Source organism: Mus caroli, unplaced genomic scaffold (assembly GCF_978045245.1).
Source record: "Mus caroli unplaced genomic scaffold, Mus_caroli_1 scaffold_8, whole genome shotgun sequence".
NCBI classification, from domain to species: Eukaryota; Metazoa; Chordata; class Mammalia; order Rodentia; family Muridae; genus Mus; species Mus caroli.
Genome location: NW_028227263.1, coordinates 25,722,470 through 25,748,292, shown reverse-complemented (window position 1 = coordinate 25,748,292; position 25,823 = coordinate 25,722,470). Strand labels below are relative to the sequence as shown.

Sequence of the window (25,823 nt, the reverse complement as noted above, 5' to 3'; positions counted from 1 at the left end):
AAGGAGAAGGGGTCACACAAAGGCATGGGAACCAGAGATGGGTCACGGCTTCCCGTAGCATCTGTAAGAGACTGTGATGAGTACACAGAATAGAGGTGAAAGGCTGATAAAGATGAGGCCACTGCAGCCACAGAGATTAGATATTGCTCTGTGACTAAAAGAATGACAGGCTGTAGGTGTGGTTCTGGCTATGGTGAGAGGTGTTCCTGGGGCACAGTGGCCCTAAGTCTTGAAGGCAGGAAGGAACTTAGTGTGGCTGGGCATGGAAAGAATGAGAGTGGAGAAGGAACAGAGATCCACACCACAGCACTGAGGAGGAGGCACTGCAGGCTCCTATATGGAAAAATGCTGTGGTCAGACTTCCAGGTGTTCATTTCTTCTTTTTCTTTCTGTTTACCTGTCTCCCCTCTGCCCCTTTTCTCCTCCCTGTTTTCCTTCTCTCCTTCTCCCTCTGCCTCCCTCACTTGCTTCCTCAGTCTTCCCTCCCTCCCCCCAATTCCTCCCTCCCTCCCTTCTTCCTGATAGGGAACTTCTATAATGAACCTAGAACTCTATGTAGTCAAAGATGACTTCAAATTCTAGCTCCTTCTGCTCCAGCCTCTGTATATTATAGGTTATATTTGGATTATATTGTAATCTATGCCCAGATCAGATTTAGGATTGTTGTGACACACAGCCAAAGGTCTGGGGACAGGAAGGCCACTTAAGAATCTTCAAAGGAGCCGGGCGTGGTGGCGCACGCCTTTAATCCCAGCACTCGGGAGGCAGAGGCAGGCGGATTTCTGAGTTCGAGGCCAGCCTGGTCTACAAAGTGAGCTCCAGGACAGCCAGAGCTATAAAGAGAAACCCTGTCTCGAAAAACCAAAAAAAAAAAAAAAAAAAAAAAAAAGAATCTTCAAAGGCTGGGGACACGGGATGGCTGTGGGTTTGACTTACACTAGGCCAAAGGGGATGAAGATCTTTCTTGTGTGGACATCTAGAGGTGTTGGTTGGTTGGTTGGTGTAGGTGGAAAAGAAAAGGAGAACACAAAGCTGACATCTAGATATTTAGCTCTAACCAGTGGAAGGTGATAGCTAGTGGTACTATTTCCTGAGATGGGGACTATGTGGAAAAGCCTACATCCCAGATTGCCCCTATTAGTCCAGCTATGTCATCTGACACCAAGAAGATGTTCCAAGTAGATTGCTGGCTTAGAGCAGGGTCTCAGCTGGGACACAAGATTTGGGCATATTTACAGTGCTTTGCGCAACCCATCCGGGGAGGCTTCTCAGCTACTAGGCAAGAGCTTTTCAAAACACATTTCTGATTATGTAAACACTCTTGCTCCAGACTCAGCCAAGTTCAAATGCTTTTCCACAGCACTTAGAAGCACTAGACCCTCCTGTTCACGAGCAGATCAATTGTTTTCCTCAGCCTGCTTATTCTTCTTAAGCATCAGCATTTAGTTCACAGAAAGGGAGCCAAGGTTTGGCGATTAAGTGACTCGCTGAATTCATCCAGGAAACACAGCATCTAAATCAAGACTAGGTTAACTTAGCCTCATGCCACAGAAGCTGCTGGCCTTTTATATACAATCCAAAGAATAGCTCACTGGAAAGGTGACCAGGGCCCACACAAGAGAACTTTAGCTTTACACAGTAAATGATTTTATCTTTCTGTCCAGAAGAGTTTGTTTTGTTTAGCTTTGAGCACTTGCTGTGTGCTGAGTGCTGTCTTCAGTCTGCATGCTTCCAGTCAGTGCAAACTCCTGTCCACTTTAAAGGCAAGGAAGTGGAAAGGTTGAGATCTTTGGCTGCCTAAGAGCAGTTTGGGAAGTGGGACTCAAACACAGGTTGCCTGCTTGAAAAACTCACCCCTGGAACCAGTATGAGTTCCTCTACCTGCCCTTGAGGCCTTCTGGGGTAGGTATGTGTTCCCAGGCATGTGAAGTTCCCAGGCAGTGGAGTGTCCATGACCTTTGTTGTTATGTAGAATGGCTCCAGGGGTCACTGGTTTCATATTGTAAATGTTTAGTTTCCCATGGAGTAGTGCCCATAATAGCAGTGTGTCAAAAACCATCTCTTTGTGGCTTCCATTGAAACCATGGGTGCTGGAGCTTCCACACCTGGAGATGGAGAGAGAGAGAGAGAGAGAGAGAGAGAGAGAGAGAGAGAGATCCTCCCCCACTCATCCAAAGTTTGTTTTTAAGCCAGTAGAGGGAGCCAACATCACAGCCAACTGAAGCCAGCCACCAGATCACAGACCAGCTGTGAAAGCAGAGTGACTGAGTGACTGGCCCTGCTTTGACTGTGGCAGGCACAAGGTGAGCTTTGGCATCGCCTACTCCCCGGAGAAGCCAGGTGAAAAGCATCTTCTCCACCATGCCTGATGTCATCAGCAAGCCTGAGACCCAGAGAGGACAACAGTTGACCCAGGGCCATGCTGCAAGTCTGCAGTAGCCAGTCTCAAACCCAGGTCTCCAGTCTATAACACTGACTTTGTGTCATGTTTCCTGACTCCTGAATTCAGGAGCTAAGACACTGCAGTACTATCTGCTCTGAACCAAGCTTCTTTTCGCAGTTGGTCCTTGGTTTCTGTGGGTTGGTTCTGTGTCCTTGGATTCAACCAAGCATGGATGGAGAGTATCTGAAAGAAAAGTGTGCCTGTGCTAGACATTCACAGGCTTTTGATTGTTATTTCCTAGTTGATACAAGAAGCCTTTACATAGCACTCACAGTTATTGGGTCTTAAAATCACTAAGTAATGAGGTATGTGCAGGTTTTATACTGATATGGCTTCTTCTATAAGAGTGTGGTGTGACTTTATCTGGAGAAACATGAGACAATGTCTACTCCCAGATATGACATAACTGTTACTTCTAGGGGTTTGGATTGGGTTCGTTTTCTCTGCCAATTAAAGAATTAAAAGGCAGGAAAAAAAAAAAACTTGAGAACTGCAGGAAGCAGCAGAAGAAATCTGAGACTCAGCTGGTGAAGAAAGAATTTTATTAAAGGTGAGAAAATTTGAGCACACGCGCGCGCGCGCACACACACACACACACACACAGCAGACCAGTCTGATAAGTTCAAGGTCTGGTTAAACAAAGTTGTGGGTCTATCAGCATCCCTTTGTTTAAACTGACCAACTCTAAATTAAGGAAAGGAGAATACCCCATCCCCATTCCAGCTAACCAAAGACCCTTAAAGCCCCCAGCCCCTCAGGCTTCAGGAGAGGGGTGTGTGCGTGTGTGTGTGTGTGTGTGTGTGTGTGTGTGTTGGGGGATTACTGGCCAGAAAAGAAGCCCTCTAGGTCTTTGTCTCAAGCTGCTAGGTCTTTTTCACAGGTCAGGATGGTAAGGAAGAAGGCAGAAGTTTGCTATCTTTATTATTTATCTGTGCCCCCCCCCCATTGTCTGTCTAACTCCTAGTTCAATGGCAGACCAAGAATAATGATTAAAATACACTTTGCCCCTTCTTAGAATTGGGAACAAAACACCCATGGAAGGAGTTACAGAGACAAAGTTTGGAGCTGTGACGAAAGGATGGACCATCTAGAGACTGCCATATCCAGGGATCCATCCCATAATCAGCTTCCAAACGCTGACACCATTACACACACTAGCAAGATTTTGCTGAAAGGACCCAGATATAGCTGTCTCTTGTGAGACTATGCCAGGGCCTAGTCTCACAAACACAGAAAGTGGATGCTCACAGTCAGCTATTGGATGGATCACAAGGCCCCCAATGGAGGAGCTAGAGAAAATACCCAAGGAGCTAAAGGTGGAACAACAATATGAACTAACCAGTACCCCGGAGCTCTTGACTCTAGCTGCATATATATCAAAAGATGGCCTAGTTGGCCATCACTGGAAAGAGAGGCCCATTGGACTTGCAAACTTTATATGCCCTAGTACAGGAGAATGCCAGGGCCAAAAAGTGGGAATGGGTGGGTAGGGGAGTGTGGGGGAGGGTATGGGGGACTTTTGGGATAGCATTGGAAATGTAAATGAGGAAAATACCTAATAAAAATATTAAAAAAATAATAAAATAAAATAAAATAAAATAGCCATGCTTGTGAACCTGTGCATTTATTGGGGCTACTTAAAGGAGCAAGGATGAGGGATTGTGTGCAGGAGCATGGGTGGCTCAAAGGCAACTTCATCATTTAAAAGCACATCTCAGTGTGGGTGGCGAGAGTCACATCAGTGGCATCCCTGGAGCTCACTGCCCAAACAGTCATCTCCGTGAAAGAGTCTGTCTCCCCTGGCAATTGTTCCAGCTTGTACAGCCTTGGAAAGGGGCCTTGTGTGATCAGTAACTTTATGAGGTTCCTTTAGCTTCTTTCTCTAAGATGGGACAAGTAAGCTACATTTCCCATCAAATCTCTTCCCTGCAGAAGTATTGGTGAGAATCAAAGGACAAACACAGCCAGATCCGGTTCTCTAAGGCTTTGAAAGGGCTGCACCAAAAGTGAAAGCTACTCTTATTTTTTGACTATACAATTTGCTTATTAATCAGAAGAAACACAATAATTAAATGTTTTTATATGTATTTTTCTGTGTGTTTTATATGTATTGTTTTAAAAGATTTGTTACATGGGCTTTCTTGTAAAAACTGAAGTTCTTTGTTTAATCCAGAGGATAATTTTATTAGAGTTTAAAGACAAACAGCAAGGTGGGCGAGCTATAAATCTCAGCAGCTTCCTGAGGGGAGGAGAACAGAGAGAAGGGGACAGGAGAACCTCAGTTAAACCAGAATAGAGGTGGGCCACATGGTGGATCATCAGCTACTTGGTAGGGAGGGGGCTTTAGAAAAAGGTACCACAGTAGCAGGAAAAGCACATTTCGTTAGCATCTGAAAGAAAAAGACAAGAAAAGTGAAAGGAGTAATTTCATCTTTGCAGGTCCTGGAGCTCTTCAAGTAATAAGTATCATGTTTCTTTTTAAAATCAAGACCCCGTAGTCTGTCACTAAACTGGAAACCCAGAGATGAGTGCTTCTTGGGTTGATTCGGGCCACACAAGGAACTCATTAAGGATCTCGGCCCCTTAGGTTTCTGCCTCTCATTCCCAGTGTCCCTAGGTTTGTTTCCTCTTGGACACAAGAGGGCTGCTACAGCCAGGAATCACAATGTCCCATAATCACATTCAAAAGCAGACAGAAAAAGCAGGGGGTGCAGTGTGTGTGTGCTGTGTAAGATAGGAAGGAAAGACAGAGATTGTGTGTTATGCTGTATAAGATAGGAAGGAAAGACAGAGACACCCCCCCACTACTTTCCTCTTACATCTCGTTATATGCAACTATAGACTTCATTCACCTCTAAACTGCAGGCAGGGGGAAGCTTTATCTTAGGCTAGTCAGGAAACACCCCGAGGGATGCTATTCTGTGCCAGAAGAAAGGCAAGGTTCTCTTAGCAGGGAAGTCTGGCGGGGTCGAGCAGGGAAAGGCAAGCAGATCTGTTTTGATTAAACCCTATACTTTCTGCCCCAGAGCTCCTTTCTTAGGTTTTCTTCTGTTTATTCTCAAAGGGTGGATCTTTAAGTGCTACAATTGAAGACTCTCCAAGAGTCCTAAGGGTTAAATATCAGGTAGGTTCCTTCTTCAGGGCCTTAAAATGTCTAAGTCTGGTCTCTGGCGAAGATCAGGTTTTTGGATTAAGAGGCTACTCAGGCTCTGCCTCTCTGTAGCAGACCCTGCCCCGCCCCCATCACAGCTGCTGTTAAAGGAAACACAATCATCCCGTGGGGACTAACTTTAACTCTGATCCTCACTTCCTGGAAAGCTTCTCAGGTAACCAGACCCCAGGAGAGGAAGAGCCCAAGGCTGTGACCTTGCAGCTGAAAGGCCTTTCTCCCACACTCAGAGAAACCCGAGTACATGAAGGTGCTAAGAGCTACTCTTTTAATACATGCGCGGGCCCTTCCCTACATTCTGAATCAGTAAGGAGAGACCCCTGATTTGTTGATGGGCCTGAACTTTTCCCATCATGCTGTCCGAGTGGTACTGCTACTAATAATTCTCTTAGTAAATCTTTTACTCAGAAAGACAAACTGACTTCATGTTCCTCTCTCCAACCAAGACCCAGTATCCTCTTCCTCCATCTTTAAAATGCTCCACTCCAGTCTCTGATCTCACTTCCCTTTTCCCACAGTCAGACTTCCTCTTATAGGGGTGAGTGTGGTTCTACTCATGTTCTACTTCAATAACCCAGGTACTTGCCACACCTCAACCTTCTTAAGTTTATCACCGCAGCAAAGTCCTTCTTGCCATTCACAGGTCCCAGGGATTAGCACACAGATATCACTGGGGCCACCATTTATCCTCCCATGTTGCTTACACATCCTCAGGCCCAGTCCTTCAGGATGTATTTAGTGGGTGAAGGACAGGGCATCTGTACTTGTAAAATATGCATCTAAGGGCCTATGGTGTTAGTCATCCTATAGGAATGTATTGTCTCTGAGGTTTTGTTTAGAGTTATTACTGTCAGTATCCTGGTGTTTAGATGCTCCAGGCTTGGCCAGGCAGCTTTGTACCAATACATTATTATCTCATTAAATGCTTCCCTGCTCCCCTGCCACAAGATTAGGACATTGACATGGATTGGCAGTGTAGAAACAGGCATAGAGATTGTTCTGTCTGCTCAAGGCCACACAATTATCAGGATATATATATATATATATATATATCCCTAACCTTCATATTCTGAAATTGTGTGTACCCAAGTAAACTATAGTAGCCACAGAACAGGTCAGGGAAGGAAAGTTGGGGGCCTCTTTGTACAGTACACAAGCCCATTCCCAGCCCCGGCACCCTTCACTGTCAGAACCACCAAAGAACCTTTTATCCTTTTTCTGACACCTGTTTTACAATCACAACCCATCGCTACCCAGTTAGGCAGGTCGCAACCCCAGTGTGGATGAAAGAGCAGCCTTTGGGGGTTTAAGCTCAATTCCTTGCCCACACACTTACTCTCTGAATAGGCTGCCTCCCCCACATACCGTAGGATGTGTACTTTCAAAAGTTGAGAACCCGACGTGAATCTATTGCTCCTTGTACTTGTTCCAGGCTACCATGGCAACAAGTGTTCATCTGAGCAGCTGCTCCAGGCAAGTTCTGCTTTAGTACTGTGGCAAACACTTCAGAAGGGAGTTTGCTGTAGAGAGGTCCAGAAGCCCACGAGATCTTGATGCCAACACACATGGGCCAACTTGAAGGCCAGGGTCTACCAAGAGCTTAAGGGACTGTGCCATCCTGAGTGATTATAAGGTCTGAGTAACTCATGTTAGCATTTCCAGTGATTTTTTTTTTTTCTAATTTGTGGGCCATGAGCCATTAGAGGGTGGATTGGTTTCCCTTAGCAGCTTCAGCAACATAAACTTAGTAGGTTCTACTCTGGAGTCAAACTCAGAAGTGCAAACTGGGGCAGTAGAGCTGATTCTGGAGGCTCCACCACGGTTCCTCACCTGTTCCTCTGTTAGAGGCTACCTGGGCTCCTTGGCTTGTAACCCTGCAGCACTTAGATTTTGGCTATCAGTGTCATATCTTCTCAGAGCCCAGGTCTTCTGTGTCTTCTTTTTTAGGACTTAGTGATTGCCAACCTGCCTCATCCAGCCATATGAAAACCATCTATCGCATCTATGAATTCCATGTCTCCATGGAACTTACCAAAACCAGTACATACTGATTTGCTTTTAGATCAAAATGTGGACATGAGGTGCCAGAGCCAGCTTATTTTTGCATTTGCTGTGCCAGCTGCTATTGAAATTAGTGTTCATTTTGCTATTAAAATCAGTGTTCATTTTAATGTCATTTAAAGGGCACAGCACATGAAAGTTTTATTTCTGATTCAAATATGCAGCAGAGTAGAGATATCACACAGAAAAGTTTGCATCTAAGATCAATTCTTGCTTTATCTTTAATTTCTTATACCCTTATAAGCTCGGGTCCTAAGAATGGCTTTGATGACTTGAACTTCTAACTCCTGGCCTCTGGACACACCAGGCCTTCCACACAGTGTAAGTGCAGGTTTTCTCATGCCAGGATGTTTTACTCTGCACAACTCTAACAAAATGATTTGAGAAGAAAGGCTGTGGTGGTCTGAGGTATTCCTAGCTCCTGTGAGCACTTGGCCCATCTGGTAGCATTGTTTCTGTACATGGTGAAAAGCTTATAATGTGAGGCCTTGCTGAGCAGAACAGTCCTGCAAGGAGCACACCTCCGAAGGCTACCCTTGGTCATGGGTTCCTTCACTGTCCTCAATGACGCTAGGTCTTCCTCTGACACATGCCTCTTCTGTCATGATATCCTGCCCAAACACCAACTTTAACTTTGGAAACTCAAGCCAAAATAAATCTGTCCTCTTACACTTCCCCCATTGTCACAGCTATGCAAAGTCCAACAGAGTATGTTGGAAGAGAATTCAACCCAAAGCTTGAGACCTACAATGTACTACAAAATAGATATGCTTTGACCTCAGGTTAGGTTTAGAAAATCTCAACAGCATAAGTGATGGTCAAGGAGTTTAAATTATATTTTATTTCCTGGCTTGAACAAATATGTAGTGGGCTTTTGTGTTGGTTAGTTTGTCAACTTGACACATGTAGAGTCATCTGGTAAGAGGGAACCTTGGGAGTATATCAGTTGGCCTGTAGGCTAGTCTGTGGGAACATTTTCTTGATTGATGCCTGGTGGGGGAGGACCCAGCCCACTACACGCAGTGTCACCTCTGGGCAGGTGGTGCTGGGTACTTAGAAAGCAGACTAAGCAAGCCACGAGGAGCAAGTAGTGCTCTTCACTGGCCTCTGCTTCTGCCCTTACTCAGGCTTCCCTCAATGATGGAATGTGATAGGAAATATAATCCAAATACCTCCCCACCCTTAGCAGAAATTTGAACCTCTTCCCAATTACAGAGATTAAAAATGTTTTTTGGAGGGGGGGGGGATCATATTTTCTAGTAAAAGGACACAGATGAATTTGTTAGGTATGTGAAAGGTGACTGAGCTCTAGCATTAGGTCAAGACTGGTCATGTGCATAACTTTTTCCAAGCATCCTGGGGCAAACTAGGGTGCCTCCAGAAGAGAGCCTCATGAGTGAGGAGCCGAGCACAGTGGAGATGGTGACTAGACTCAGGCTCAGTGTAGAGCCTAGATACCAGCAGTGTTGTAATCACACTGAAGATGGACCCCACCTCACAGAATTCCTTTCCTTCTCCCCCACAGCCCCCAGAGGACCCCACCTCACAGAATTCCTTTCCTTCTCCCCCACAGCCCTCAGAGACAGATTTTCAAATGGGAGTCATAGGGATACAACTCAATCATTTTAAAGTTTCAGACGTCTTATTTCAGGGAGTTGCTTGAGTTAGGAAATAATTTACTGTGAACAATCTTTCCTTAAAGGAATATTTTTGGTCAAATGATTAAGAATGGTATATTTTGATTGTTTCCACCAAAAATACACATGTCAAGCTTTGGCATCGAGAGGTGCTGTGGACATTTAAGTTGTTAGGCCATGGAGGATGACCTCCTCAAGAGCTGGGTCTTCTTCCTGGCTCCAGATGTGATCAGTTGCTGGCACATATTCCCACCATCCCCTACATGATGGGACCATCCAGGCTCGGACTTGAGCATCAACAGGAAGGTGGAAAACAATCCCAAATCATCCCCAAAGCCTCTGTATTTAAGTACCCCACAAGTGGTATTTCACTTTTGTGATAAAGTTAGACACAAGTGGTTTTCTACTCCTTCTATCCCAATCCTGTGTCCAAGTAAGGGACTCAAACACAGAGGACTCCTAAGTGTACTGTCAGGTGGGCTGCAGCTAAGCCCTATTGAACATACATAACATGTGTCAGGTATAAGACTAAGGGAGGCACAGAGTCTCAGATAGGAGATTTACTTTCTCTTGTTCAAGTTGATAAATGCCTGCCCAGGGATTGTGAACAGGTCCCAGATCTAAAAAATGATTGAAGGTAGTGATTCTTAAATATTTTTCTACTCTTAAAACAGAAGGCAACAGACTGGAAAGATGGAGAGATGGCTCAGCCAGAAAGTGCTTGTCTGGCAAGCATGAGAATCCGAGTTTGAGCTCCATGTGGTCTTTGTTTTTAAAGGCCACTCTCAGTGGAACACACCATATTACTGATGCTAGGGAGAGACAAGCAGATATCTGTGGCTCTTTGGTAAGCTAGTCTGGCCTACTTGGCAAGTTTCAGGCCCATGAAACCACTTCTTTCTCTCCACAAAAGAAAAAATAGTGCCTAAATACTGGCCTTACCCAAGTGCACATACAATTACACACATGAACGTGTAAGACAAGAGTTTAACTGCAGTCTCTTTATTTGCAAGTCCAATCAGTGATGGAACCTTATAGTTCTTTTCTTATACAGGTAACAGATGAAGCCTAGAATGACAGCTGAGCCCACTAGTGCAGCCACAGCGCCCAATGTTTTAGAAGCAATATCCTTGGCAATAATATCCTTGGTAATCTCAGAGCTGCCGGGGTCAACACCTACAAAGAAAGCAGGTATTCAAGTCATAAGTTCAGACTGAGCCCTTCTGTAAAACAAGTGAGCTCCATCACTTGTTTTTGGAAGTTTGTAGTAGAATACAGCCTTACCTTCTTCACTCTATTGACATCTCTATCCTCCCCTGCTCCACACCCCCTCTTCTATTATAACCGTTTGCTCTTCCCATCTCAAGCCAGATTGGCCAATACCTAGAGAGAGCCTAAAAGTCTAAGCTTTGACTAATACAATGTCCCAAAGTTAGTTATTCCTGGGTGTGAGATGTCACAAGGCAGTTGGCTAGAGATTTAAGATAGCTTAATTTTACATTCTAGGCCTGGAGTTGAGAGTAATCTCCTGTGGATTTCAGTTTGGCAGAAGTTAGAGGAATATTCATGCTTGTCAACCTACCAGCCTACAACCTGTAAACAATATACACCGAATTTCTTGGTATGGTAGGCAACAATTCTCTGAAAAGATCTAGTGTGGCATTAAGAATCCATTATGACATCTAGCATCAAAGTAGAATTGGGAGAAGGATCACCATGGGTTGTTAGCAAGACCATGGCTAAGAGCCCCATGCATCCTTCATGGTTATAGCAAGGCTATAGAGTAAGTCTATCAGTAGGTAATGGACACAGTCCTGCTGGTGTCAAGATTTTCTGGAGAGCACACAAAAGGTTCAAGGGAAGGGAACTTACTTTACTTTTTGTCTAGTTTTATCATTAAACATGTATTTCTGGCAGAAAAACCTAAAACCTTGCATTCAGAAGTATCCCAGACTCTAAATCTGTACCTTTAGATGAAGAGACATCTGACAGCAAGAGAATAGGTCCTGGAAGGCTAACCGTCATTGTGTCTTCTTTGCTGGCCTCTGTGGTGGGAGACAAGATCATCAAGGTTATGTCCGACACAGGCATTCATGGAGTCCCTAGCAGATGCTCCATGGAGTATCCTGTTACATGGATCCCATTTGTCTGTCATGGAGAGATTCTCAAAGGATGGGTTCATCAGGCTACACGAGAACCTGTACATCTCAGGATGCCACACTAGTGAAAGATGACTGGGTGGAGATGTTCTCCACCTAATCCCAAGAAACAAGTTATTACCATCCCAAAATGTACTCAATTCTAGAAAAATCAAGGCTTGCTTTGAGCAACAAGACCAAGGATTGAATTTTTACCTCGTTTGCTCCTCAGTGATGCAGGGCAAGTCACAGAGCACAGAGGGGAGTCAAGAGAGACTTGGTTACAGATCAAGGCACTGCAGTGGAAGTAGATCTGGAAGAGGAGGAAGACAGCATCAGGAGGAATCCATGCACTCACTGTCAACCTGCCCCATGTGACTTCTTGATCACCTACCAGGCTGGAGAGCCCCCGTGCCTCTGACACAAAGGCAAAAGTCTTCACATCAAACCTCTGGTAGTGACCGGAATGGGCTGCAGAGGAGCCAGCTGGGTGGAAAGTAGTGCGGTAGTTGTCCATTTCATATTCACAGCTAGGAAACAGGCACCAGGATGGGGGCATCAGTAACAGGATCCCGCACATTGTACCCATTTACACATGGTGAGCTACATGTAAACATAGATGCAGCATAGAGGTCTCACATCTACCAGTGACTGTTTTACTTACATTCTTCTGACTGGACCTAGCCATCAATAATCACAAAGTTCCAAGTTATGTAGAACACTTGTATTCTTCTATATAATGTAAATGCACATTTGTTTAACAAGTGAACAGATTCAGCAACAGATTCAAGTTGTAACCACACTCCTATTGTGTGTGTGTTCATGTTACTTAAGATACCAACTTATTACCCTATTAGTAGTTTCTATTATGTCCTAGGTAGTAACTGTTTGCAACAGAAGTAGAGTCTTGGTCATTCTGTTTTACACACTAGCAGGTAATGATAGCATTAAGGATGAAAAGAACTAAAGGCATGAAGACTTACATAGAGGGATAAGCGATCGGCGCTGGCCTCATGGAGAAGGGATGCTTGGGCAAATCTTCAAAGGTGAAGGGATGGGTTGTGTGATTGAATGGGTCTGGATGTGCTCAAGGCAGGAGTTGAACTGCAGGCTGGAGCCTTGTGATATATTCCCACAAAGTTAAGAAAGCTAACATATAGCTCTTTGCAGGTAAGAAACCTTGGAGGATACATTTTAGGCAGAGCGGAGAGGGCAAACACTATAGCCCAAAGCACTGTAATATTTGTTTAGAGTCAAGTAGAACTTTTCATCTGGATTCTACCACTTACTGTCAAAGTAACTCCTGTAAGGCTTAGATTCCCTCAGAGTGGCAGCTAATGTTCCTCAGGTAATGGGATGGATACATGACAGCCTGGCATATGGTAGGCGTTCAGTAAACAGACACTAGAATTCTCATGATAAAGATGCAATAGAGCCAGGCTCTTTGGAGAGACGCCCATTCCGTAGGACTTCAGGGTGATAGATAAGCAGTGTGAGCTACCTAAATTAGACCAAGCGCTGATGACTACAAACAAGGATTAATTCAGGGAATTCATGATCAAAGTCTCCTTTAAGTCTCAGGAGGATGATTTTCAATCCCTAGTAAGTTCTGATGTTGGGCCTGAGCAACCCTGTGGTGTAGGGAGTACATACCCATCCAGGACAATCTGCCACTGGGGCACAGAGGTCGGGTCCTCAGACGAAGTTGCCCAGCAGTCATCTAAGACCAGCTTGATGTTGGGATCGTTCCTGTTCAAAACCGTCACTTCCATGTAGATTGGCTGGCGGAGGTACCTCACTAGAGGGTACTCATCCTTCCTATAAGGTCGTTGGTAGGATTTGTCTGCAATTAACAGAAACTTTTCAGGACTGAGGTGCAGGCTGGCTGCAACATCCATTAGGCTGACAGCACTAGATAGTGCATTTTAGGAGAAAGTCCCCCAAAAGGGTTTCATCCATTAGCTCAAGTTGCGACACCTCACCTGGGTATGTTTGTAGGACCAACACCAGTGGGCCTGGCTTTACAAAGGCCTCTGGAGAAGAATGACCTTTGATATGGGCATTTAGTAGCATACTGTCTCTGATGTAATAGCATCTTACTGTCATCCTAGAAAAATGTGGGTAGATATGAATCATGTTAACAAAAATCCCTGTAGTTAAAGCTGAAGTTTTTATTTTAAAGACAAATAGAAATTGTATCACACCTGAACTCGCTGTTTCTGAATATAATGTTGGAGGGTGGGTTTTCCCAGAGAGCATGTATTTCATTCTCATAGATGACTTTATCACCTTCAAACTTCAATGTTGGAATATTAAAGAAAGTCGGTCAACAAAACACTTACTTTAAAAGAAGTCTTACCTTCTTACCATAAGTTGCTACTCACTTTCTGTCTTGTTCCACATCCATTCAGAGGTATGTGAAACCTTGCAAGCCCCAGAGACTGGACCTTGAAAATAGGCTGGCAAGAGGAATTTCCCACCAGGAGGGTGTCCAGGTTCAGTGCGGGTTTTGTTTGGTGACTGTAGACCTCAAAGTCCATAAACCCATCCTGTGCACACAGTTCATCTGTAAGTGGACAGCAGCAGAGGTTTAGAGAAAATTAAGCTCACCCTGTGACATTACCTGTCAGCCTTAAAGTATGAATCCAGCAACTAAGTTAGAGTTCTCTTATGTCTTTGTTTGGGCAAACACTGATGGACCAGCTTGAGTTACAAGAGGTATGTAAGTTACCACAATCAGTGTCACCGTCATGCAGATCAGAAGACATGGAAAGAAGGGTCACAGGTGGTGAAGCCAGTGAGGACAACCCTGATAAAGGATTAAATCTGGGTTGGGTATAAAGTTCTAGGTTTCACTGTGTCCCCTTTCCAAGTCTTGAATTTCAGATTTTTTTCTTTTTCTTTTTCTTTCTTTCTTTTTTTTTTTTTTTTTTTTTTTTTTTTTTTTGAGACAGGGTTTCTCTGTGTAGCTCTGGCTGTCCTGGAACTCACTTTGTAGACCAGGCTGGCCTCAAACTCAGAAATCCACCTGCCTCTGCCTCCCAAGTGCTGGGATTAAAGGTGTGTGCCACCACCGCCCAGCTTCAGATTTTTAAACTAAGGAAGCCCAACTGATAAGCTATTAAGCCATTTTAAAAATCCAACAGAACCCTGAAACCTAGAACTGAGGGTTCCGAGCACTTTGGTAAGGCATACTCGGACTGGATTTACTAATCCCAGGCAAATTGAGGAGAAACGGAGAAGGCAGCTTTCAATGATTGGCCTGACCTGCTAGAGATGAGGGAGTAAAGAGAAGCGAGGTCCAGCTAGAGAAAATGTTCACTCAGGAATCCTTTTCAGAGTCTAAAGGAGTCTCAGGAACTCTAGAAAGTTTTAACTAGAAACTTGAAGCCATTGTCCCTGGATTGGGGATTCTGATACCTAAACCCAGTATAAGAAGATTTCCTTAATTCAGCAGTCACACAGTGATCTCCACTCATGAATGTTTGAGAATGAATGATACCACCACTTGAGCCCCCATCCTAGAACTTAAACTGCTATCTCTGATAGGATTCATCTCTTGACTCATGAACATGAAGCAGATTCTTGATGTCCGTTATATTTTCCCACATGCATTAAAAGGAGCAAAACAAACAAAAAGCCATATAATTTTGATTACAAAACATGCTTACCTATAGAGACTGGTGACTCACAGTGGCACTCAGGATCTATCACTGTGGATAGCATGTTCCCTTGGAAGTAAAAGGTCAGCTTGAGTGAAGAGAGGTAGAACTGGTAGAATGGACATTTTTCAGAGGGCTGGAACGAGAGAATGTCAAGTAGCTACCTCAGGAAGCAGGAGTCCCTGGACACTTGCAGAGCATACTTCAAATTCACCTAGTTTCCTTCTGAGCCAAAACAAAAGAGATGCCACTTCCTCATATCAGATTCTTCTCTAGGCAGAGGCTTATTGCTTTAAACTCGTGTCTTAAAGTACCCAGTTGCTTCATGTTCTTTGTACTATTAGTCACTAAAGCTTTAATTAACAAATCAAAGAATAGTGGAACCCCTTGCTAAACCCAAGAAGGGACTCAAAAGAACTTCACAGAGGTTACAAAATACTATTGCTAAGCACAACCTCACATTCTGTCCCTGCATCCATCAAGCCTCAGGACAACTGGGTACCCTTTTGTTTGGATCAAGTTAATCTGATTTATGTATGCATGTATGTATGTGTATATATATGTATATATGGATATGGAAGGTTCATAATTGTCTCATGGGTATCTTGTACTTGTCAAATGAACTGAGAAAAATCTAGGACAGTATCTACGTGCAGAAGTTAAATCAATGGTATTGGAGAGACCCGTTCTTGAAAAGTCATGTAAAGTGATCAAGGTTATTTAAATCCATCACTCTAGCAAGTAGGCTTTATGGGCAAGTCATGAGTTGTATCATATCACCCACAAGATTACTTCAGAAGGCTCTTGTGGCATTCAGGGCATGATAACAAACATACTTTAGTTTTCAGGAGAGATTTTCTGAAATTCAATCTCAAGCCATTTGTTGCTTCTTTGTCAATTCCATTGGCATGCCATTGGTCCTCAGGGATGCTCCATTGTCCAAAGTCCACAGACTCTAGCTTCCCAGGAAATTCTGGTATAGTAAGAGTCATGTGTGTAGCATTACAAGCCACAGAAAGATCTATAGGAAACAGTCAACAGAATACCCATCATCATCAGCCTTGGTTAAACCCCAAGAACAATGATTCCCAGTGCTGAAGCTCTGCTCTCTCAGGCCTCACCTGGTGCGCAGATAGCGTGTGACGAGAAGATGATCTTCTGCCCAGTGGTTGAGAACAAGAGCTCCAGCTGCACAATATAGAGATAGCTGCTCTCTTGCTGGGGGTCAGAAGTTTGAAGGTATTAGATTGAATCTCTAGTAAAAGTCATATGCTCAAGCACTGGGTGTCACTTTAGCACAAATGAAGTATAGGTATTTTGTCCAATCACTTTCAAAGGGCTCTGATATTGACCTTGTCTTCTATAATGCCTAAAACTAGTGATGTCTATGGGTATGACCCATAGTGACCATTTCTAGGGAGACCACATCTAAAGAGACCACAGTAAGAACTGGCCATATTCCATGGCTATCTTGTAATGTTGGTCAGAATATTTACAGAGCTCAGGAATCCTATTATGCTCACGATGAAGCAAACTGTCTTTTATTAAAGTAATCAATGTATGAGCACTTTCCAGCACCTGTCCCAAGTATAGTCCTGGATGGCTTAACAGTGATGTATATCCTAAGAGGTATACCATTAAACAATTGACTTTGGGGGGTGGAGGTGAGGCAGTGTTTTTCTGTATAGTTCTGGCTGTCCTAGAACTCACTCTGTAGATCAGGCTGGCCTCGAACTCAGAAATCCACCCGCCACTGCCTCCCAAGTGCTGGGATTAAAGGCTTGCACCACCACTGCTCAACAACTATTGACTTTTACTGTAGACCATAGGACCATAAAACCTAGCTTTGCCATACCTAACATGTGACTGTGTGTATCTGAAGCTTCTGTGCTGCGGGTTCACATAGCACCAGTTCACATAGCACCAGTACCAACATGGGAAAGGCATTGCACTATAATGTTACTACAGCTATTATAACCAGGCAATGAAATGTTTAGTTCTACTTCAGTCTTTGGGACTACTGTCATATGGTCTACCACTGGCCTAAACCTTATGTAGAATGTGATAACATCAATGTAGTGTCTCATGAATGGTCTGGAAGACAAAGTAAAAAATGTCACCCAAACAGAACACATTAATTCTTAAGACTCACAAGAATACTCTTGCTCTATATTATAATTTGAATGTAAGTCTGTAAAAAGAAGGAAGCTTATATAGCAAGGCCCATGTCTCTTCTTCATCACATTCCTATCATTCAATGATGTGCTTGGTATTAGAACTTATAGGTTGTTTGTGACAGATTCTCACTATGTAATCTAGGCTGTCCTCAAACTCACAAGCTTCCTGCCTTAGCTTCCCAAGTGCTAGAACTACAAAAGTGTAAGCCAATCTACCCAGATAAATATACTTTAAGTTGGCGGTATTTACTTGAGAACATGGTTGAGCTCTTAAGAATATTGGCCATTTCCTTGATGGTGGTATAAAGGGGTTTCAAACCTACCACATAGTGAACTATTCCAGTAGCATTGGCTGGCACGTGGAGAGTTACTTTCTGGCTGTCAATCAGAAGATTAAATCCTTGTACTATGGCATCCTTCAAGGGCAGAATGTTGGCTCTTGTACCATTGCCAATCTTAACAATCCATCCCATCTCAGATACATTCTTCAAAATTCAAAAGACACAGAGATAAATGCAAGTGGTCCTCTGACCTACACTTGGCATGCCTACAACACTCATTCACCCATGCATGTATACATGCACAAACCAAACAAAAAGTGAGCATTGTTTAAAATACTGGAGTTTCTTTAACAATGGGAAGCCAGTGTTTTACAAAATTAAAGTGATCATAACCTTTAACATGAATTTAAGTATTAATATGGTTCATAAGTGAAGAATTTTATTTTTAGGATTAGAGAAATGGCTCAGTGAATACTTTCTCTTCCATAGGAACAAATTCAGTTCTCAGAACCCACCTTACACTAGCCATGAACTACATTTAACTCCAGTTACAGGTATTGGATACCTTCTGTCTTCTGTAGATACCACCTCACAAATGGCATACACTCAACACTCACATGAGAGAGAGAGAAGGGAGAGAGAGAGAGAGAGAGAGAGAGAGAAGGGAGAGAGAGAGAGAGAGAGAGAAAAGGGAGAGAGAGAGAGAGAGAGAGGGAGAGAGAGAGAGAGAAGGGAGAGAGAGAGAGAGAGAGAAGGGAGAGAGAGAGAGAGAGAAGGGAGAGAGAGAGAGAGAGAAGGGAGAGAGAGAGAGAGAGAGAAAAGGGAGAGAGAGAGAGAGAAGGGAGAGAGAGAGAGAGAGAGAGAAGGGAGAGAGAGAGAGAGAGAGAGAAGGGAGAGAGAAGGGAGAGAGAGAAGAGAGAGAGAGAGAGAGAAGGGAGAGAGAGAGAGAGAGAGAGAGAGAGAAGGGAGAGAGAGAGAAGGGAGAGAGAGAGAGAGAAGGGAGAGAGAGAAGAGAGAGAGAGAGAGAGAGAAGGGAGAGAGAGAGAGAGAGAGAAGGGAGAGAGAGAGAGAGAGAAAAGGGAGAGAGAGAGAGAAGGGAGAGAGAGAGAGAAGGGAGAGAGAGAGAAGGGAGAGAGAGAAGGGAGAGAGAGAGAGAGAGAAGGGAGGGAGAGAGAGAGAGAGAAGGGAGGGAGAGAGAGAGAGAGAAGGGAGGGAGAGAGAGAGAGAGAAGGGAGGGAGAGAGAGAGAGAGAAGGGAGGGAGAGAGAGAGAGAGAAGGGAGGGAGAGAGAGAGAGAGAAGGGAGAGAGAGAGAGAGAAGGGAGAGAGAGAGAGAGAAGGGAGAGAGAGAGAGAAGGGAGAGAGAGAGAGAGAGAGAGAGAGAGAGAGAGAGAGAGAGAGAGAAGGGAGAGAGAGAGAAGGGAGAGAGAGAGAGAGAGAAGGGAGAGAGAGAGAGAGAAGGGAGAGAGAGAGAGAGAAGGGAGAGAGAGAGAGAGAGAAGGGAGAGAGAGAGAGAGAAGGGAGAGAGAGAGAGAGAGAAGGGAGAGAGAGAGAGAGAGAGAAGGGAGAGAGAGAGAGAGAGAGAGAGAAGGGAGAGAGAGAGGGAGAGAGAGAAGGAGAGAGAGAGAGAGAGAGAGAGAGAAGGGAGAGAGAGAGAGAGAGAGAAGGGAGAGAGAGAGAGAGAGAGAAGGGAGAGAGAGAGAGAGAGAGAGAGAGAGAGAAGGGAGAGAGAGAGAGAGAGAGAGAGAGAGAGAAGGGAGGGAGAGAGAGAGAGAGAAGGGAGGGAGAGAGAGAGAGAGAAGGGAGGGAGAGAGAGAGAAGGGAGAGAGAGAGAGAAGGGAGAGAGAGAGAGAGAAGGGAGAGAGAGAGAGAAGGGAGAGAGAGAGAGAAGGGAGAGAGAGAGAGAGAAGGGAGAGAGAGAGAGAGAAGGGAGAGAGAGAGAGAAGGGAGAGAGAGAGAGAGAAGGGAGAGAGAGAGAGAGAAGGAGAGAGAGAGAGAAGGGAGAGAGAGAGAGAGAAGGGAGAGAGAGAGAAGGGAGAGAGAGAGAAGGGAGAGAGAGAGAAGGGAGAGAGAGAAGGGAGAGAGAGAGAGAAGGGAGAGAGAGAGAGAAGAGGGGGAGGGACAGAGAGAGAGAGAGAAGAGGGGGAGGGACAGAGAGAGAGAAGAGGGGGAGGGACAGAGAGAGAGAGAGAGAAGAGGGGGAGGGACAGAGAGAGAGAGAGAAGAGGGGGAGGGACAGAGAGAGAGAGAAGAGGGGGAGGGACAGAGAGAGAGAGAGAGAGAGAGAGAGAGAGAGAGAGAGAGAGAGAGAGAGAGAAGAGGGGGGAGGGACAGAGAGAGGAAGACGACAGAACAAATTGTATTCTTACCTGATTTTCATCAGCATGCCTAGAGAAAAGTTGTGGGAAAGAAAACTGGAAAAAAAATAAAAAGATTTAGGAAAAGTCTCTGAAGTTCTGTCGCTTGCTATTTTGCAGGATTCACCCAGATTTGTTGGCATAAGTTAGTGCTGTAGTTTCAAGAAGCCTGGCTGCTGACACACAGTAGAAGAGCACAGGGACAGATGTATCTTCCAATCCTGCCCTTGAGTTTTACACCTTTGGGTTTCCAGTATCAAAAGACACTGGAAAAGCTAGACAAGTTTGGGGACAGGATATGGGATGTGTTATCAGTCAGTCCTTTGATTATCAGTGTGACAGCAGATATTTGAGCCTTTTCTATTGCTAGACACAGTGCACTCAACATGGTGTGTACTCAGTTCTTAGAGCCACCCTGCTCTTCCATTTTAGCCTTTAAAACAAAGTATGGAAAATGCATCAAGGCCACACAGCAAAACAAAAAACAAAAAACAAGATTGAACTATGTCTACAACACAGCATTCTATTAACCCTGCTATAGCCATATGAGAGAAAAATCATTCCACATCACTTACAGATATTAGATCCCTCCTGCAGACAACAATTTCTGAAATCTCATGGATCTCTGCTTGAATAGCTGGACAGAAGAAATGATGCATGTCGTCTTTATATCTCACATCAGTGTTTGTGTCCCCCACTCTGATGTTCACCTGGTATCCACCAACCTGTGTACAAACAATACAAAGGAGGCAGTCAATTCCTCAGTGGGAAAGGCAGTTCTCGAAGACCATCCCATCTGACCATTAGAGTGGCAACACATTTGGAGTTCAGCAGTACCAGTTCCTGAAGGCATTTCATTCCCTTGCCAGGAGACTCTAGCTAACTTTTGAGATATACTTGTAAGACACACAGGCTAAGAGGAGAGTTCAAACATTAGGGGTAGAGTCTGGTTTTCTGTTACATTTCTATTATGGTCTATTATACTGGGAATCATGGTCCTAGTCCCAGACATCTACACAGGTTATTCAAATGTACCCACTCAGCAACTAAATCGATGCCCTTGAGCTGAGAGGAGCCAACTTTGTTACCCCTGACCTCAGGGAACTGAGTCTACCGCAAGATGATTGTTACCTAACAATTTTCTGTTCAGTATTAGATAGTAACTATCCTAGAATTTATGGCATCTTAACTTTAAGACCCATTCTTACTCCACAGTTCATTACATAAAGGCTAGGAGACTAGATTTGGCCATTCAGAGGTTGCAGTTAGAAGATGCTGGACCCAAAGGACAGCAACTCAAGCTTCTTGAAGTTGGGAAGGCCTGTATTCATAGGAGAAGGGCATCAGGTTGGGAGGGATATGTGGCTGCGGAGTTTTGGGAAAAGTTGGAAGAACTGAGTGAGGGGGTGGGTATGATAAACGTGTTATATACACGTATATGAAACTTTCAAAGACTAAAGAACAGATAAATTTAAATTGGTACAGATTTTCACAAAAGGTATTTACTTTTCTGGGCCATCACAGAGGATTTTAGTTGCCCAGATGACCGCTCAGAAAGCAGAGTCTATGAATATACACAAAGCTCACACTATAGGCTCCAGCATCTTGGTTAGTTGATTAGCCCTGTTAAGCAGGGAATTTCCAGGACTTACCCCACACCCACATCAACTGAAAGTCTTGATAGAAGCTTGAAAACTTCTGCCATGTGTCAGGTTTTTATTTTATTACACCTGATTACCCTGATTGGGCAATCCTGTTGCTTGGTAATAGAGAAAACCTTATTGCTTAGCAACTCTTTGCTTTTTAACACCTGTTCTTAAGCTAGGTTCTCTATCCAGTAGCACCAAAAATAGCCTTCCATCTCACACAAGGGTTAGATTAAAATAGCTCTATGGCCAAGCATTTGCTTTGTCTAAGTCGCATGTCCTACCTTGATTTCTATAGTATAATCAATCTTTATACCCTGGGGGGGGGGTGGTGACAGCATCTTTTCAGTTTTCCTATAAGCAAAGTAGCAAGGTTAAGTAGCTTAAAGTCAAACCCAAGGCTAATAGCTCAAGCACTAGGCTTTTTTAACAGTGATATTTCAGACCTCCTGTTTCAGGGGCATTTTCGGCTATTTGACAATATCCTTGACTTGTAGCCACATTGATGACAGGAGTAGAGTCCATCCTACCTCCAGAATGTTTCTAGGCATGATCAAAAGTGTCCTGTGGGTGTGTCAGTAATACAACAGAATAAGCCAATCTGGTTGAGGACTGCTGTTCTGTTTCAAGGTCTAAATCACCACCATAGCGATTATGTTTCTACTCTCCAAGTCACTCCCCCAAGACACTTGCTTACCACTTTTATAGTACAGGTCTCATAAGGGAACTTCAGGACGAACTTTTCCAAGTCCAGAGCATAAGTGCAGTTCAAAATTTCATTACCAAAGGTATCTACAGAAGACAGATAGCCAAGAAATGCATTCAAGTGGCAGAGCCAACTGAAAGTTCCCAGCCAGGATTCCTCATCCACATCTAAGGCACGTCTATCACTTTTGACCCAACCTAGTGACATGATCAAACTTCAGGTGTTGTGACTTAACACCCAGAAGTTCCCCACTGGATCCCAAATAAGTCCTATTACCCAGAAAAGCAGGTATTCCTCTCAGGTTGGCACTGAGCAAGTCGGGGACCCCATGGTACTAGGGAAGATGAATGCCAGTCACTCCAAGGGTTGGACTCTGTACCCATTAGAGGGGTCCTTACTTTCTACAAATTGGAATTAAGATTACATAGTACGTATTACATACCCACCAAAGAAGGATTCCATTTTTCCATGTCAAATCTGCTTGAAAATTCAATTCTCACTTCGTCTTTATCACAAATGAGAGTGCCTGGACAACAGAGAAAGGTTTTGGAAGCCTTTTGAGTGACCAGAGATACTTGCTACAGGAGAGCGTGCAAACACTATCTTCTGTGGGCTGTTAAGGATGGGGAGGACACTCAGCCTCAGGGAGCTCACAGAGTAAGGCTTAAAATGCAAGACAAGATACCAGAGCTTTAAGGGTGTTCCCATTCAACACCCAGAGATCCAAGGAGTATTCCAGCTTCCAGTTGACAAGTCAGGCTCACGAACCTTGACTGCCTGGGGATGGAGCTGCCGGTTGTGGGGAGGGTAGGTCTCAAGAGCAGAAGCTTGTTATTTCAAATTAGAGCTTTAAGAAGAAAATCCTGGATAAATCCCAGGGAAGTATTTTAATTCAAGACTAAATCCTGCCCATGACCTGCCTGTCTGTAGCCCATGGCTCAGGAGAGTCTCCCTGGCACTTTGTTTCACAAGACAAGTTCTTGCTGGGTCTGACATTGATGCCTTAAGCTTAAGGCATAGATGAAGACCATTGCTCCTATATGTGAGGGTCAGAGCATGACTTACTTTAGGTTCTGGAAAACATGAGGCAGTGAGGGCTTGGGAAGTAGCACAGACGTTCTTTTGAATTCTGTTTAGCTAACATAGCAGGCCCACAGAGGAGAACTTCTTTAATGGCTAATGTAAGAAGGGAGTGAGTGAAGCTAGGCAATGAGGCACACACCTGAAAAGCCAGCTTTAAGGAGGTTGAGGCAGATGGATTGAGACATTGGGTTGAGGCCCGACTGGGATGCACAGCAAGTCCCGGTTGGAAGGGATGATGGAGAGAGGCAGAGGGGAGGCAGGAGGGAGAACAGAGTGGAGAGCTATTCCACCTGCAGACTTTTCTCTTTGGACAGAGGGTTCTCTTGCCCAAGAGACATACCTGGGAAGGCAGGATTCTCGGACTGAGGAAGGCTTGCGGAGTTCACTGAAGTCACAAGGGTGAATAAGAGGGAAAGAAACCTGTAGATGCTGGATAGGAGAGAGAAAACATTAAGAAAAAGTGAACTTGAGCCAAGAAGCCACTGCATCCCCTGCCCTCATCCCCAGAATGCCTCACCTCCTGCCGCACGGAGGGCTTACAGATGCTTTCCTCTGCCACCTCGCCATGTTGGAAGGTACCACCAAAGCGCCAAGGTGAGGCCTTGCAGCAGCTGTGCGCGCTGTTATAGCCGCAGGTAGGGTGTGACTCCACCCTTTCACTATTGGGGGCACCTGGGTCTCCCAGCCCAGCTGAGAGGGAGGGATTTGGGAAGAAAGTGCCATCTGCCCTTCCTTACACTTGCCTCCAGGTTCTGCCAGCAGCTTTTGAGGGGCAGAAGTAAAACCAGAATGCCCCAAAATTGGCTCCAGGTGAGTAAATTAGTGATTTGGGGAGAAAATTCAGATCTTTTAAGCAAGATATTTACAATTCCAGTGTAGTGAAGGATGCTGGGGTTCATTAAGAAAGGGCATCTGTTTGTACCACTAATGCTTTCCTGTGGGTGCTACATAGGAGAGAGGGGTTAAAAAAAAAAGAATAAATGTAAGCAAACAAGGTCATAAAATCCCTACCCTTGTTCCCAAAATGCTTTGTTTCCCAGCAGTTATGGAAGTTAGCAGTCACTCCCATGATGGTCAAGAAGGACCTAAAAAGTGAATTACACAATGACATGTGGATTTGTGTCCACACATAAAAGAGAAGCCTAGACACTAAAGAGTGCAGACGCATGGAGTGGTACTTCTGTAATTCCCGCACTCAGAACTGAGGCAGGAGGGCTGGGAGCTGAAGGTCAGTTAGACCAAGAGAACCTACTTTGGAAAACAAGCCTTTCCCCAAAAGAGAAAAGACACACTGTCTTTTAAGCTTGCTACTGATACTGTTCATATACTATGAAATGTCACAGGCTTTTCCCTATCAACACCACAGGTGTTGCCCAAAGAAACTCCATTTTATGCTAGGCATCCACTTTGTACCAACTAGCTGTTTGTCTCTGCCTCCATCCCCTGGAAGGTAAGTTCCCAGTAACCCTTAGTCGTGATCCCCACCCAAAAGTGCACACCTGTGACCATCTCCTTGCTATGATGTAACTAACTGCTTTTATGGCTTCTGTAACTTGCTTATGTAGACACCCTAAGGATTACTTTGGGTCACTGTGACCATGTGGCAGAACACACCGGTTTTTTCTTGCTTGTGTAGGTATTGGAAGTTTTCATCTTTCAAACACCCTTCCCATACCCCTCCTTCACAGCGTGCCTGAGATTTGGCTTTAAGGTTGTCATCCTGCTATCAGCTAATCAATAAATCCTTTGATTATAATTGGATTGAGCCTGTGGTCTTTCCCTAAGGGTCACAAGCTCTACAACATTGGGTTACTTAAACAAAAACCATACCCAGTGATGAAGTTGAAACACTGTTTTGTAGCGTCCTGTTACCACTGACAACATTCTTGTGTCAAGCATGGTCATTGTGAGGGTTGTGTAGCCACATGTCACACATACTCACAGATATGGTTGTATTACATGTACACATATGACTCATTTTAAGGATTCTATAGTCACTGTTTAGATAAACCAGTATTTATTTAACTGTTCCTTCCCTATAGATGCTAAGTGGTTTCCAGTGTTTCATCAGTTTAAATAGGATGATATATTTTTTGACTCCGAGTCTTGCAATATAGCTCAGGCTACTTTAGATCAGAGATCTTCCTGCCCACTTCTTCCATATGGTATGTTTACAAGTGGGTGCTCCCATACTGGTTAACACAGTGGATATTTGTATACGTCTGTCTGGCTAGCCCTTACTGTAATTCCTAAAAGTATACCCCATGGGTCAAAGAGTATTGTGCTCTAAGAACAGAACATCAGGGAATACTTAGGCATTTACAGGCCAGGAACCTGTGGCCAAACAGCCCTCCCAAGCTTTGATAATTTAATATCAGCGGAGAATTCAGATGTCCAGAAACTGGGTCTCTTTGCCACCTCTCATTGCTCTTTGAGATGCCTAAATATGTTCGGCGTGTGTTCCG

General features: G+C 44.3%; 1 protein-coding gene across 2 annotated transcripts; it reads right to left on the bottom strand.

Annotated features, from left to right (window-relative positions):
- Positions 1 to 4,786: 4,786 nt before the first annotated feature.
- On the bottom strand, positions 4,787 to 23,925 carry Zp2 (zona pellucida glycoprotein 2). Of its 2 annotated transcripts, none has more exons than XM_021168475.2 (18): positions 23,876 to 23,925; positions 23,699 to 23,787; positions 22,718 to 22,801; positions 22,267 to 22,361; positions 20,499 to 20,648; positions 19,936 to 19,980; positions 17,611 to 17,772; positions 16,232 to 16,328; positions 15,947 to 16,131; positions 15,120 to 15,246; positions 13,833 to 14,014; positions 13,653 to 13,744; positions 13,431 to 13,555; positions 13,102 to 13,291; positions 11,843 to 11,978; positions 11,665 to 11,761; positions 11,278 to 11,355; positions 4,787 to 4,833 (listed from the first exon to the last, which is right to left on the bottom strand). In XM_021168475.2, the coding sequence occupies exons 1-18, from the start codon at positions 23,923 to 23,925 to the stop codon at positions 4,787 to 4,789; spliced, it is 2,031 nt and encodes a 676-aa protein (XP_021024134.1). The 2 variants fall into 2 exon arrangements, with proteins under 2 accessions (XP_021024134.1, XP_021024133.1); XM_021168474.2 differs by lacking the exon at positions 4,787 to 4,833 and adding an exon at positions 10,329 to 10,486.
- Positions 23,926 to 25,823: the final 1,898 nt, after the last annotated feature.